The sequence below is a fragment of the Triticum urartu genome, chromosome 3A (genome assembly GCF_056163025.1).
Source record: "Triticum urartu cultivar PI428250 chromosome 3A, HENAU_Tu73, whole genome shotgun sequence".
NCBI classification, from domain to species: Eukaryota; Viridiplantae; Streptophyta; class Magnoliopsida; order Poales; family Poaceae; genus Triticum; species Triticum urartu.
This window is the reverse complement of record NC_141875.1, coordinates 738,345,758-738,360,624: the sequence shown is the minus strand read 5'-3', so window position 1 is coordinate 738,360,624 and position 14,867 is coordinate 738,345,758. Positions and strand designations below refer to the sequence as shown.

The 14,867-nt window shown below is 46.9% G+C and overlaps 1 protein-coding gene across 1 annotated transcript; it reads right to left on the bottom strand.

The window, feature by feature from the left end:
* Positions 1 to 10,548: 10,548 nt before the first annotated feature.
* On the bottom strand, positions 10,549 to 13,183 carry LOC147982498 (protein FAR1-RELATED SEQUENCE 5-like). The gene is made up of 3 exons (XM_087545701.1): positions 13,007 to 13,183; positions 12,857 to 12,922; positions 10,549 to 12,771 (listed from the first exon to the last, which is right to left on the bottom strand). Exons 1-3 carry the CDS (start codon positions 13,181 to 13,183, stop codon positions 10,549 to 10,551), a joined length of 2,466 nt encoding a protein of 821 aa, XP_087401827.1.
* Between the last annotated feature and the right edge of the window lie 1,684 nt (positions 13,184 to 14,867).

Below are 14,867 nucleotides of genomic sequence, written 5' to 3'. Positions count from 1 at the left end.
CTCCATCAGGCGCCCCTGAGTTTCAGATCCCTCCGGAACTGGCGGCGATGCAAGAGGAGGGCGACCCGTTGGAGTCGCCGGGTTTGATCCGCGCGATCCGGAACTCCACGTCGGAGACCGGTTGGATGCCGCCGGCGGATATTGTTGACCCGACGGACCCGACAGACGAGCCAGGATACTGGTAGGCGATTAGGGACTCGACCGATACACTAGCGCAGGAGTCGGCTACCGCGGAGGAGTTTTTCGGATACTTGGGCAGTTCCGATGACTCAGACGGCGGCGAAGACGGCGGCCAGACCGTAGTGGTTGATCTTCTGAGTAGCGAGGAGGAGTAGTTAGATTTGTTTTAGTGTTAATCTTTTTTCATGTAAAATTTCGTTCGAATGTAAAATATCCTAAATATGAACGAAATTATGTTGCTTCAATGAGTAATGGATTGGTTGTATAATAAACAGGTCTTCGAATAGTAGACGCCCGGTGATAAGTTGAGCCCTCACGGAACCAATAAAAAGCCCCACACCACTGACATGTATCGAAAGCACGCACCACCGACGACAGCGCACACATATGCATGTGCCATGCACGAAAACGCACGCATACACCACGGGGTGCACCTAACAGCACCAAGCGCACGTGCATGCGCCATGCACGCAAACGCGAGGGTACGTCACAGGGTGCACCTAACACGAACACTGCACTGCACGCAACCTCAGCAGGAAAAGATGAAGTAAACACATGAAAATTGTTATTAATGGGATATTTTGATTTTGTAAAAATATGAAGTAAACACATGAAAGTAAAAAGATGAGGCAAACACATGAAATACCGGCAAAAAAAATTGTTATTAATGGGATATTTTGATTTTGTAAAAATATGAAGTAAACACATGAAAGTTAAAAGATGAGGTAAACACATGAAATACCGGCAAAAAATTTAAGTTACTTAAAAAAAAGCCCAACCACCGATGCTGAGCCATAGTAGCTTACAGAATATACTCATATCAAGCCCGAAGGCGACTCGGGCGGCTGATTGAGCCCACTAAAGGGCCCAGCATCGGGGTGCAACGGGGCAGTGGTGAGTAATAGCAGATGAGTTCGAAAGAGGGGGCAGAGGCAGCTATTTAAGTCGCTCCTCGCGCCCCCCGCTTCCGAGGTGGGACTAAAATCGCGCTGCAACGTGTCCCTCAGTGCACGCGGCCGCCGCAGGGCTCATGAGGCCGTTTTCTACGCTGTCACCGGCCGGCCCAGTTCGGCCCATAGAGGCAGGGCGCCACTCGCCCCCTCCCACGGCCCATGGCCGACGCCCCCCTCCCCTCGCCCGCGTGGGGCAACACTACACGTTGCGGGAGACGTGTTGGAGGCGTGCATGGGGGCGGGGAGATCGAGGAGGATGCGGTCGGGCGGCTCAGAGTCGCTGGGCGCGGGGATCGAGGCTGATCCAGTCGGTGCGTGGTGGCGGGATCCGAGGGAGGCGCTGGTTGGGCAGCTGGGATCCGAGGGAGGCGCTGGTTGGCTGGCATGAGGTAGGTTCGATTCGGTGGGTGCGATCTTCTGTGCATGCGCGGGTTTGTGGCGACGTGTATGTGAAAAACATGCATGAGAGAATAATAACACGGCAAAAACATGGCATGAGACACGGCCGGGTGCGTTTTTTCACCACGTCGGTCAGCCCAGGTAGTATAACACATACAATGGCATCATCATCATGAAACGACAGCAAACAAAATAAACGGAATTTTGAAACTTCAGACTATTTCACATAGGACAGTACAAAATACAAATTTATTACATAAATATTTTGAGAAAACGTAAAGAAATCACTTATCAAGTTTTGTGGCACGCACTTACGAATAAAAAACAGCATAGGTTATTCAGACAAGACTCGGGCAACCACTTTTATTCTATGTGAAAAAAGTTTGGAATAATTAATGTGGAACAAACACATGAAATACCGACACATGCAAGATATGGATGGTGCTGGTTGCACTAGGGGTGCGTGATCGCATGCATGAAATGAAATAATTTTTTGCGAGGGTGTGTGCACGCCTAATGTAGGCCCTCACGCAAGATATGAACGACATCGGACACCCTAACGCATGTCGCGTCATGTTCGGGCAGTGTTTTAGGGTATTTTCACCGCAAAAACCGTAGAAAATGCATCAGACATCAGAAAATAATGAAAATTGTCGTGAATGCTCCCGATGGTGCCTGGAGTACGTGGAAAAAGTTGGGGGTCATTCGGTGTAGGCGAAAATAAAACGGCTTTGAGAGTAGCCAGACTGGCACACCCAAACAGAGCTAGTTGCACAAGGTGTACGTGATCGCATGCATGCAATTGCAAGAAAGTGTGCAGATATGTGGGCACTGCCGACGTAGGGCCCCACACAAGGTTGGAACAAAAACTGACACAAAACGAACGTTATGTCACGTTCGGCGAGTGTTTCTGGTCATTTTCACCGGGAAAATCCTAGGAAATGCATCGAGCGTCGGAAAAATATGAAAATTTGCGTGGGTGCTGTCAAGGGTGATGCCAACGTCTACAAAAACTTTCGTGCAATTCGGCAGAGTAAAAAAAGTAGTTGGGAACCCCCCCCCCTCCGGCAGAACGAACCGGAGCTGGTTGCACTAGGTATACTTGATCGCATGCATGAAATTGCACCAAAGTGTGCATACATGTGGGCAGGGCCTACGTAGGGCCCCACGCAAGTTTGGAACGAAAACGGACACAAAACGAACGTTGCGTCACGTCCTGCCAGTGTTTCTGGCCATTTTCATCGGGAAAATCTTAGGAAATGCATCGAGCGCCGGAAAAATATGAAAATTGCTGTGGGTGCTGTCGAGGGTGATGGAAATGTGTGGAAAAAGTTTCATGCCGTTCGGTGGAGTGAAAAAGAAACGTAGTTGGGAACCCCCCCCCCCTCCAGCAGAACGAACCGGAGCTGGTTGCACTATGCCTACGTGATCGCATGCATGCAATTGCACCAAAATGGGCGGACATGCGGGCACGACCTACGTACGGCCCCACGCAAGGTTGGAACGAAAACGGACACAAAACAAACGTTGCGTCATGTCCGGCCAATGTTTCTGGCCATTTTCACCGGGAAAATCCTAGGAAATGCATCGAGCGCCGGAAAAATATGAAAATTGGTGTGGGTGCTGTCGAGGGTGATGGAAACATGTGGAAAAAGTTTCGTGCCATTCGGCGGAGTGAAAAAGAAACGTAGTTGGGCACCCCCCCCCTCCGGCAGAACGAACCGGAGCTGGTTGCACTATGTCTACGTGATCGCATGCATGCAATTGCACCAAAGTGGGCGGACATGCGGGCACGACCTACGTAGGGCCCCACGCAAGGTTGGCACGAAAACGGACACAAAACGAACATTGCGTCACGTCCGGCCAGTGTTTTACGGCATTTTCACGGGGAAAATCCTAGGAAATGCATCGAGCATCGGAAAAATATGCAAACTGGCGTGGGTGCTGTCGAGGGTGATGCCAACGTGCGGAAAAAGTTTCGTGCCATTTGGCGGAGTCAAAAAAAAGTAGTCGAGAACCCCCCTCCGGTAGACCGTAAAGAAGCTCGTTGCACTGGGGGTACGTGATTGCATGCATGCAATTGCACCAAAGTGGGCGGACATGCGGGCACGGCCTACATAGGGCCCCACGCAAGGTTGGAACGAAAACGGACACAAAACGAACGTTGCGTCACGTCCGGCTGGTGTTTTACGGCATTTTCACGGGGAAAATCCTAGGAAATGCATCGAGCGTTGGAAAAATATGCAAACTGGCATGGGTGCTGTCAAGGGTGATGCCAACGTGCGGAAAAAGTTTCGTGCCATTTGGCGGAGTCAAAAAGAAGTAGTCGGGAACCCCCTCCGGTAGACCGAAAAGAAGCTCGTTGCACTGGGGGTACATGATTGCATGCATGCAATTGCACCAAAGTGGGCGGACATGCGGGCAAGGCCTACGTAGGGCCCCACGCAAGGTTGGAACGAAAACGGACACAAAACGAACGTTGCGTCACGTCCGGCCAGTGATTTACGGCATTTTCACGGGGAAAATCCTAGGAAATGCATCGAGCGTCGGAAAAATATGCAAACTGGCATGGGTGCTGTCGAGGGTGATGCCAACGTGCGGAAAAAGTTTCGTGCCATTTGGCGGAGTCAAAAAAAAAGTAGTCGGGAACCCCCCCTCCGGTAGACCGAAAAGAAGCTCGTTGCACTGGGGGTACGTGATCGCATGCATGCAATTGCACCAAAGTGGGCAGACATGCAGGCACGGCCTACGTAGGGCCCCACGCAAGGTTGGAACGCAAACGGACACAAAACGAACGTTGCGTCACGTCCAGTCAGTGTTTTACAGCATTTTCACGGGGAAAATCCTAGGAAATGCATCGAGCGTCGGAAAAATATGCAAACTGGCATGGGTGCTGCCGAGGGTGATGCCAATGTGTGGAAAAAGTTTCGTGCAATTTGGGGGAGTCAAAAAAAATTATCTATGAATCAATGTATTTTCGATAATGGTTGCTTTAAAAAACAGACGTAACTAATGATTGGGAAAAAAACTAATGAATGGGTTCGTAGAAAAAAATGGATAAGCCTGCGTACATGCATATCCATCGGGGGTCAAAGCCGCCTCCACGCCTCCACGATCTCCAGTCCATGCCGCCTCCACGATCGCCTCTCCCGACGCCATCTAGGGCAAACGCCGCCCCCGACGCCACCTCACACCGCCTCCACGATCGCCTCCCCTGACGTCATCTGCGGCCGACGCTGCCTCCACGATCGCCTCCCCCGACGCCATCTGCGGCCGTCGCCGCCCCCGACGCCGCCCCAACGCCTGCGACGGCCCTGACGCCATCTGCCACCGACGCCAGCTCACGCCGACGCACCACAGAGCGACTGCCCCAACACAATCTGCCCCGACGCCATCTGCGGCCTACGCCGTCGCCCCCGTCGCCACGTAACGCCGACGCCCCCAAGTTGGTGAACACAGATTCGGACTTACTTGCATGTTTCATGTGCTTTATCATGTATAACCTTGATTGTAGAATTTTTTGTCCTAGATCAGTAGAGTGTGTAGTTAGAGTTTGTTAGTTGATTGAGAGCGTGCTGCATGTGCCACTCATTAAGTTAGTGCACTAAGTACTGCGTAAATACATGCATGCATGAGTGGCTGATACATGCACTGTATATACCATAGTTTTTCTTAGTTCTGTGAAAACCACCTAAGTGTTTGGTTATAGTGTAGTTTTGCTATAGTTTTGGTCATAATTATGCATGCATACAGCTGATTCTAATTCAGTTTTTCTAGGTATATACAGCAGAAAAACCATGGTATAAAAAATAGTATGGCATCTTAAACCACACGTACCTGTTCTAGTCGAAACACCTCAAAGTATTACATACCAAAGATTTTTTCAGAAATCATAGTGTTTCTATAAAAACTTTAAAATTACTTTGCTCCTAAACACACCCTAAGTTGCACCTTGGAATGTGTAATGTGAATGAGCTTATATACCTATGAGATTTATTTACAGGTTGCGACCGACGCCATCTGCCACCAACGCCACCGCGCCGTCGTCCCCCAGGGCCGGCCCTGATCCCATGGCACGAGGTACTATGCATTCATCATGTTTATCATGTGCCCATATAAAGTAGCTAACATTATTTTTGCTCCTATTCCTAGCGACGGTGGAGTACGGAGAGATTTTTTGTTCGGTTGAGAAGTGGTGTCTCTTGGTCAACAAACTAAACTCTAGGCAGAAAAAGCATTTTGCAAGCACTAGTCTTGGAAAAATGCTGATGATACCTAGTGTGCTCATGCGCAAATGTTTGCTCAAGTTCATTATCAAATCGTATTCGTTGGACAGAAAAAGGTTCATCATGCCATCAAAAAATGGTGCGATATCATTGCGCACCGAAGATGTGTTTGACATTTTCGGGCTACAGAACAAGGGCAAAGATGCCATGAAAGCACTAGGAAAAGGGGGGTTAAAGGCGAAGGTGAAGGTGCCTAGTCGCTTTTTAGATTCCAATACGGGGGAAATGATGATAGACGACCTGATTGAGAACATCGTTGCCAGTGGCACATACGATGATGATTTCCTCCGTAGAATTGTTTTGGTTCTTCTAGGCACGGTTCTTGCACCGCAGTCCACGATAGAAGTTCCTAATTCTTATTACAAGTTAGTGCACGATGTGGAGGCCATCAAAGCATATAATTGGAATGCGTTTACGTTACGCGTTTGCGTGGAAGGCATCACAAAGACCTTATCAGATCTTACAAAATTTACTTGGCCGATCGGAAACCTTGCCCTCCTACAGGTAAATCTTATGTTATATTTGTTTCTTTCGAACTATAGTTTGTGATTTTTTTTTTGCTAATATACTTCATGTTCATGCAGTACATGTTTTGGGAGAAAGTGCAGCCACTGGATGATGAGGCATTTGATCCATTAGCTAATGACTATCCATTGATGCTTAATTGGTCAGAAAATGGGACGGTAAGTTACTATTTATGTGTTACTATTTCGTACTACATGCACTTAAGTTACTATTTATATGTTGAGAAATTTTAATTGATTTTACCTGTTATAGATTGATGACGTGATAAGTGAGAAGTACAGGCAGACATTAATTGCTCAACAAGGAAGAAAGGCGGAGGAAGAATTACAGCAAGAATTAGAGCAGGAAGATCGTGCCCAAAAATAGAAAGATAATAGAGATGAGGCTTCATCGAGCAGGGATAGTACATTAGATCAGGTGATGAAATGCATCAAAGATATGCAAAAAGAAATTAGACTTCTCCCTCAAAAATGTGCTGAGGTAATATGAGTGATGTGTACTTCAGTTTACATTGGATTATTCATAATTTATGCATGTAGTTAATGCAATTAATGTGTCATTGCAGATAGTAGTGGAGAAGCTGGAGAAGAAAGGTCTTGTCTTCAAGCCAAACAAGGGGTCTGATGATGACATTGAGTATGTGGAGCATAGTGAAGACTGGGTGGGGAAGTATGGTCCATCAAAATACAAATCATCAAAATATTGGACAGATGTACAATCAACTCCTGCAAAAGAAGATATGGACAACAGGGTGGATGCATCCTTCACCACTGGGAATGGGAATAAATTGGCGCGTGAGAAAGGTGTGCATCACAACACACCTGGTACAGGAGATGAAGGCGACCCCTTCGTTATTGAGGATAATGGTAATTCTCCCAACCCATCTCTTGCGACGGTAGACATGAATGACTTTCCAGCTATTACTTCAACCCCCAAGAATATGAATGAAGTGTCAGACGGGTCTAGCGCCGATAAATCTGAGGAATTTAGTATGGATAGTCTGAACACCCGTATTAAAAATGTGAAAGAAAATGGCACTCAGGAGAATGATGGGAAGGAGAATGATGAAAAGGAGAATGATGAAAAGGAGAATGATGGGAAGGAGAACGCTGGGAAGGAGAATGATGGGAAACGCAAGAGGAAACGGTCAAAATATTGTCTTTCACCTTTTCTTCAGAACGGTGGACGTAAACGTGCAAAGAAAAGTAAGTGCTAGGTAATTTATTCTTGCAACATACTTCTGTCCTTGCATGCACACTTTATTAACTCATTGTTTCTTATTATTTTAGGTCTGTTTGGTATAAGAGCTGCTATGATTAATACTGATTACATTAATGAGGATCACATAGAGGTCGCAAAGGTTTATATCCGGACACTGGCAGACTCGAAGCTTTGCAGCAAAACTGTCGTGCACATGACGAGAATTGGTGGGGAAACATGTACACCTGAAATGCTTGAAGCCATCATTTCGAAAAAGTGGTTGCATGGCAGTGTAAGTATTAGCAATAATTTATTAAGTTGTACATGTCATTTACATAAATTATCTAATAGGCGTATTGTTGTTATGTTATTTTATAGGTCATCAATAGTTATTGCAACCATATGCAGACCCATAATCCTCGTGCTGACCGTCATATATTATCATCTTGGGTGTCCCACTGGCTTATTCTTCGTGCTGATGGAAAGGTTAACAACTCTAAGAGGCATTTTATGGATCATTTCACAAAGCAATCTAAAATGGTGTCTAGAGTTACTGAAGAGTATTTCATCACAGATAAGGTACTTCAGTTTAGTATGATCATTCGTAGTACATCTATGTGTACATCAACATGAATAAACTTTGTTGTAGGCATACTTTCCTTTTCATGTGGACGAAAGTCATTGGATAACAGTTCTTGCAAAGATTGCTAAGCTGGTAAGCTTACAATGTTACATAAAACAATATATAGTTATTCGAAACGTACTTCATATGGATTTGTCATTTTTATTTCAGAGGGCAGAAATAGCTAATGATACAAACGAGGTGAATGCTCTTATTGGAACGAAACATCCTGACGTATCTTCCTGGCCAATAAGGGAGTACGATATGCCATCACAAACAGACGGGTATGTTGCAAATGTTGAATTAGTATGTACTTGTATGATTCATCAATAATTGGCTTGTGATTTCTTGCAGAGTCTCTTGTGGTCTTTTCATGGTGAAATGCGTTCAAAACTGGGACGGAGATGATTGAACATTTGAGTTCGATCAAGATGAGGTTAATGCTTCAAGGGGACGCATTCTAGCTGAAATACTTTTTTCAGAATGCAACACGAAGGAAGTAGTGAAAGAGAAAATCCTCAAGATCATGGAGAAGAAATAAGTCGGAGGATGGGGGTGTTGGCTATTATCTCCACTAAATAAACGTGCCGTTGTCGGTACTTGATACAATTTTCATATTAAGACATTTCTATATTGTAATGCGGCATGGTTTAGCATGTTCCGCAACTAAATAAATGTGCCGTGGTCGGTATTTGGTACAATATCTATTTTTCAATGTCACTTTTATTTGCATCATTGTCGGTGATACTCTTATTTGCATCATTATGGGTGATGATATTTCAACTTGTTATATAGTGTGATGTTTACGCCGCCGTGGCCGGCCTGGCGCTGCTTTTTTATATTGTTTTGTATTTTGTAGTGTGATGTTTACGTCTTCCGATTGGCCGAAGACGTGTTCTTCGTTGCCGGCAAAAATGAAAAGCACAGTGCCATGCATGCACGTACAAACCTAGTCCAGATTAGCTTTAACATGGGAAAACGCACACAGGCACAGACTAGTGCATCTTGACATGCACTAATTGTTCAGATTAGCACCTGCCTACGATATTCCTAAGTGCATGCATGCAAAGAGTCATTGTGACCAGTAGGTACGTGTGCGTACTACGTATCCGAGTGTCAACATACATGTACATACCCACATACCCGCGTGCCGGCGAACCGGGGATACCCACGCAAAGACGTGCATGCAAAGGTTGCCTACATTTTTGAAAATGGGTATATTGTTCTGCACTTTCGTAAAAGTAAAATAATATTTTTTTTAAAATATTTAGAAAAAAATATGCCCAACCACCGCAGCCGGGCCCATAGTGGGGAACAGATCATACCCAAATCAAGCCCGAAGGGGGCGACTCGGGTGGCTGATAGAGCCCACTATTGGGCCCGGCAACGGGGTCCAACGACGCTGCGGGCAGTGATAATAGAGGAGCTCGGTGGAGGGGGCGGAGGCAGCTATTTAAGCCGCTCCTCGCGCCCCCCGGCTTTCGAGGTGGTACTAAAAATGGCACCCCCATCGCGCCCCACACTGCACGTGGTCGCCGCAAGGCTCAGGAGGCCTAATTTGCACTGTCTCGGGCCGGCCCAGTTCAGCCCAATGAAGGCATGCCGCCACTTGGCCCCTCCCCCGGCCCACGCCCACTCCCCTCCCCCGCGCGCTGCTGAACTCAGTGTTTAGTCCCACCTTGGAAGCGGGGGCGGGTGAGGACCGACTTAAATATCTGCCTCTGCCCCCTCCACTGAGCTCCTCTCTTATCACTGCCCGCAGCCCCGTTGGACCCCGTTGCCAGGCCCATTAGTGTGCTCTATCAGCCGCCCGAGTCGCCCCCTTCGGGCTTGATTTGGGTATGATCTGTTCCCCACTATGGGCCCGGCTGCGGTGGTTGGGCATATTTTTTTTTGAATATTTAAAAAAAATATTATTTTACTTTTACGAAAGTGCAGAACAATATACTCATTTAAAAAATGTAGGCAACCTTTGCATGCATGCACCTAGGAATCATATAGAAACAGTACAAATAAACAGAATTTCGAAACAGTACAAATAAACAGAATTTTAGAACTTCATATAGAAACAGTACAAATCATCACGTAACAGTACAAATCAAGTTTTCTGGCACACATGTGCGAATAAAAATAGCATAGGTTATTCAGACATAACAGTACAAATCATCACGTAACAGTACAAATCAAGTTTTCTGGCACACATGTGCCAATAAAAATAGCATAGGTTATTCAGACATGACTCGTGCGACCACTTTTATTCTTCTAACCAACCAAGCTGCTTCTCTGCGCCCGATTCCTGAACAAAATATAAAAAAAATTGGGTGAGAAAATATAGTCGGTGAAATCAAATTGGCAACATATAACAAAACAAAAAGGTAGCAACTCACTTCTCGTTCAGACTACATGTAGCCTTGTTATGACCTGGGAGACTACACAGACTGCACAAAGGACCAGTTTTCTTCTCTGTAAAATCTTTTGGCCTACCATTCTTTGTAACGTCGGGGCCACCTTTCGACCGCCCCTTCTTAGGTGCACCCTTCGTCGAAACTTTCTGAGGATCACCAATACCAGGCTCAACTTGTTGCGCCTGACTTGCCTCCTTCTTAAGCATAGCATACCTTCTATTTCCTATAAGTTCCTCCTCTGAAATCTTTTTCTGCGCTATTATGTTGTCCAGACACTTCATCAACTCATCGAACAAGAAGGGATCATTTGCTGCAACATGAGCAGCTTCTGCGGTTTTAATGGTTATTGCACTATACCGTTCTCTCTCCAATGGCCCTGACCAACCCCATCCAAACATATCACTCTTCCGCTGCACAGGCAACCCATCTCTCGCATGTTTGGACAACCGATGCAGGACACAACACTTTGGTATTTCAGTTAAGTTCAGATGATGGAGAACAAACAGAATGTGTTTGCATGGCAGCCCTTTCCGAACCATCCTAAGACAACTGCATGTAATAGTTTGTTCTGAGTTACCTGGTTCATAAACAACATTGTACCTGAACTTGTGGTTATCCTTCCATGTCACCATGAATGTTTGACGCCCAATTCCCATGAGCGTCTCAAATATCTCCAGCTGACCCATCTTATGCAAATCATCTTGCAGGATGTAAAAATTAGCAGGTGTGAATACTTTGGCGGCATGCTCCTCAAGGGCCTTATATTCAGTAACCGACGGTGGTTCCTTCTGGAATGCCTCGCAGTCATCGTACGCCTCGTTCTCACGCAGGCGAACTATACAGTTATCATAATGCACCACCAAATCAACAATTGTCATACCGTAGTCCAGGTGAAGGTGAAGGCAGGAGTTGAGGCTTTCACTCCTTTGGTTACTTCGCATACCAAGGAAAAAACCATCGGAAAGATATGAAGCTGCCCAAAGTCTCCTCTTCCTGTACATCCTGTCAAGCCACTCTTCGGTTCTGTCCGTCTTCCACTTATCATAGAAGGCTTTCCATCTCTGCTCAAAGTTCGCTTGAGAGGTGGCATAGTACAGGAGCGATCTGAACTCATCCAGTGACTTGTAATGCAGGTGCCTTTGCATATTTTTCTCGATATGCCAGGAGCAAAGATGATGGAAAACATCTGAAAGGATAGTCCGAATAGCCCGGATCATTGCAGCGTCACCGTCTGTGATTATTGACTTTGGCTTCACCTGACAGTTTGCCTTCATAAATTTCTGCAGCAGCCACACGTATGTCCCTTCCGTCTCGTTAGCAATGATGGCACAACCAAACATTGTGGTGCAACGGTGGTTGTTAACTCCGACAAAGGGGACGAATGGCATACCGTATCTGTTCATCTTATACGTGCTATCAAACACGACCACATCTCCGTAGTCCTGATAGTCCCTCCGCGACTGTGCATCGCACCAGAACATACTCTTCGGTCGCCCTTCCTTGTCACGCACATACCCAAAAAAAAACTCAGGGTCCTTCTCCTTCCTGCTCCTCATAATGCCAACTGCCGTCTCTGCATCACCCTTTGCAATGAGCTTCATTTTTTCTCTGCAACAAAGCTTGTAAATGTCCCTCCTGATAAGCCCGCACTTATCGTACGAACCGTATCTGCTGATGAAGTTGTCCATTATAATATGCTTTCTTATCCCGGCCGCTTCCATCGCCAATATCTCCGCCCTCTGGCCATCTCCAATCCGTCTGTGTGACCACAAAAAACAAACCTCGTCGGGCCGAGCCATCGCGTGGTTGTGATCATCCACGAATGATGCGACGAACCAAACGCCACGTTCTCTGTCCAGCTTCACCGCCATATGTGCACCGCAGTCGCAACGAGTCTCCGGTCTAAGCCTGCGCTTGTGGCCCTCCATGGTTATGAACTTGCTCTGCCTTCTCCCTGCCCTGGAGCAAAGAAACCGCCGGTACCGTATCATTCCCGAAGCTCCTCGTTTCACCTTCTGTTTCCTGATACTAAACCCGTGCTCTCTGGCGTGATTGTTGTAGAATATGTATGCATCCCCTTGCGACCGAAAGGTCATAGCCATGACCTTCCAATGTGTCTCAAGCATCTTCTGCTCCCTTTGAGCCTCCTCAATATCAATCTCTCCCTCATCGTGATCAAGTACAGGACCATCTGACTCCTCCTACAACATTCATTTGAAAATATATATGTCAATTACTATCATTTAAATCATACTATTGATCGATGTACAACATCTAACAACTAACCTGGCTCAAGTTATCTGCAAATGATTCCTGCCAACTATGTTGCACATTGTCAACATCCACATCTTCCTGTAAATTTGTACACAAAGATATATAGTTAGCCATGCCATACTTTGCAAATTCAAAAATAAAAACAAAATATACGCCACTTACGTTGTCGCTATTTGCGCCATGTTCATTATTATCAAAATCCTCCGGAGGTAAGATATCATATGACGAGACGGAATCGTTGTCACTGCTGTCATCATCTTCGTTCAAATTATCGTTACCGGTCTTAGTCACCTTATCAGTACCATTCTCGTCCCTCCCGAATGCGGATTCTTCGTCCATGTCAACACGCCTAACTCATAGAACTGCAAAACATTGTGTGTTAGGTTTAGTACAATGCATCATGACCAAAGCAACCCTAGTTCTGTAAATCATGCCCTAGTCCGTAGAGGAGGCGCTGCGGCGGGAGGTTTTGATGAACCCTAAACCCTAAATCAGTACATGCATGAACTAGCCCTCACTTCTATCCATCATGCCCGCCCCATGCCCGCTAGGTTTAGATGACAAACCTTGGCCCGCGGTGTAGACGTCGCCGGCGTTCGACGACAGTGCTGCGGAGGCGGCGTCAGACGTAGGGCCCTTCACGTCCCCGGCGTAGGACGACGACGGTGAGATGCAGCGATGGACGACATTGCGACGGCGAGGGCGGTGTCGGACGGGGTTCGGGCGGCGAGGGCGGCGTCAGACGTCGGGCCCTTCACGTCCGCGTCGTCGGACGACGGTGAGATGCGGCGACGGGCGACGTTGGGACGGTGAGATGCGGCAACGGGCGACATTGGGACGGCGAGGGCGGCGACGGGCGACGTTGGGATGGCGAGGGCGGCGACGGGCGACGTTGGGATGGCGAGGGTGGCCTCGGACGGGGTTCGGACGGCGGCGGCGATCGGCCACTTTGGAACTACCGTGATCGGCGGGCGGGCGACCAGATGAGCGGGCGAGAAAATGGGGGCGGGCCTAGATCGTGGGTAGTTCTTTTTTCATCCGCGTGGTATACGTATGCCCGGCAGAGCTGTACAATACGAGTTGGGTATGCGTTTCTTCCGTATGCCCATTCTGCCCTTTTACGTTTTGTTGGAGGGGGGGGGGGGGGGGGGGGTCTACCGAAGCAAGGCCTCAATCTAATTTGCGTGCGTGCGTCTGTTATTGTATCGATCAGATCCTGGTTGTTGTGTACGTGCGTATTGAGAGGCCAGCTTTACCTGTGGATCGAGTCGCTTGGGGCAGGAACCAAGACAGCCAGTGTCGTGTCGTTCGTCGTCGGTCATCGCCTGTCGCCGGAAAGTACTCGGCGTCGAGACTGGGCCAACAGCTCGTGCACTTCTTAAATTTTGTCCAGATGCTTTCTATTGCCGCCTGTTAACTGAAAAGAGTCCGATAATTGGAGAGAGTTCATTAAGTGGTGATACCTTGACATGCCTTCATATAGCTGTAAGAAATGGCTATCTGGAGTTTGTCAAATTTATCTTGCAGACACGACAACTTCGGAAACTTATTAACATGCAAGACAAGGTTGGAAGAACGGCTCTACATTACGCAATCGAGCTATGCGATCCTAGACTTGTTGCTGCTCTATTATCTCATGAGAGTATAGACCTAACAATTCTGGACAACTGTGGGAATTCAGCGGCTTCGCAATTGTCGAGCATCACAATTCAGGACAAGACTTTGGACTGGGTACGTAATTATGATACAGTATATTGAACCATGTAGCTAGTCTTTATGGTTGTTCTACACAACCTTATTGATCCAGTTTCTTGAACCATGTAGCTAGTCTTTATGGTTGTACTACAAAACCTTATTAATCCAGTATATTGAATCATACAGTATATTAATCCTTATGTACATTTGCAGAAGGAAGTGCACGTTCTCATGTCAAAAGCTGATCCCAATGATGATGACATCTCCTTGTATAATCTTCGCAAGGGGGCCAAGAAACAGGAAAATATTAAATCAAGGAGGCAGAGAG

Bases quoted from the DNA above. Each gene is read 5' to 3' on its own strand.
- LOC147982498 (XM_087545701.1), bottom strand. From the start codon at position 13,183: ATGGACGAAGAATCCGCATTCGGGAGGGACGAGAATGGTACTGATAAG. The intron at 12,923-13,006 runs GTAAGTGGCGTA...ACAAATTTACAG, and splicing joins ATGGCGCAAATAGCGACAAC to GAAGATGTGGATGTTGACAA. The intron at 12,772-12,856 runs GTTAGTTGTTAG...TGAATGTTGTAG, and splicing joins TTGCAGATAACTTGAGCCAG to GAGGAGTCAGATGGTCCTGT.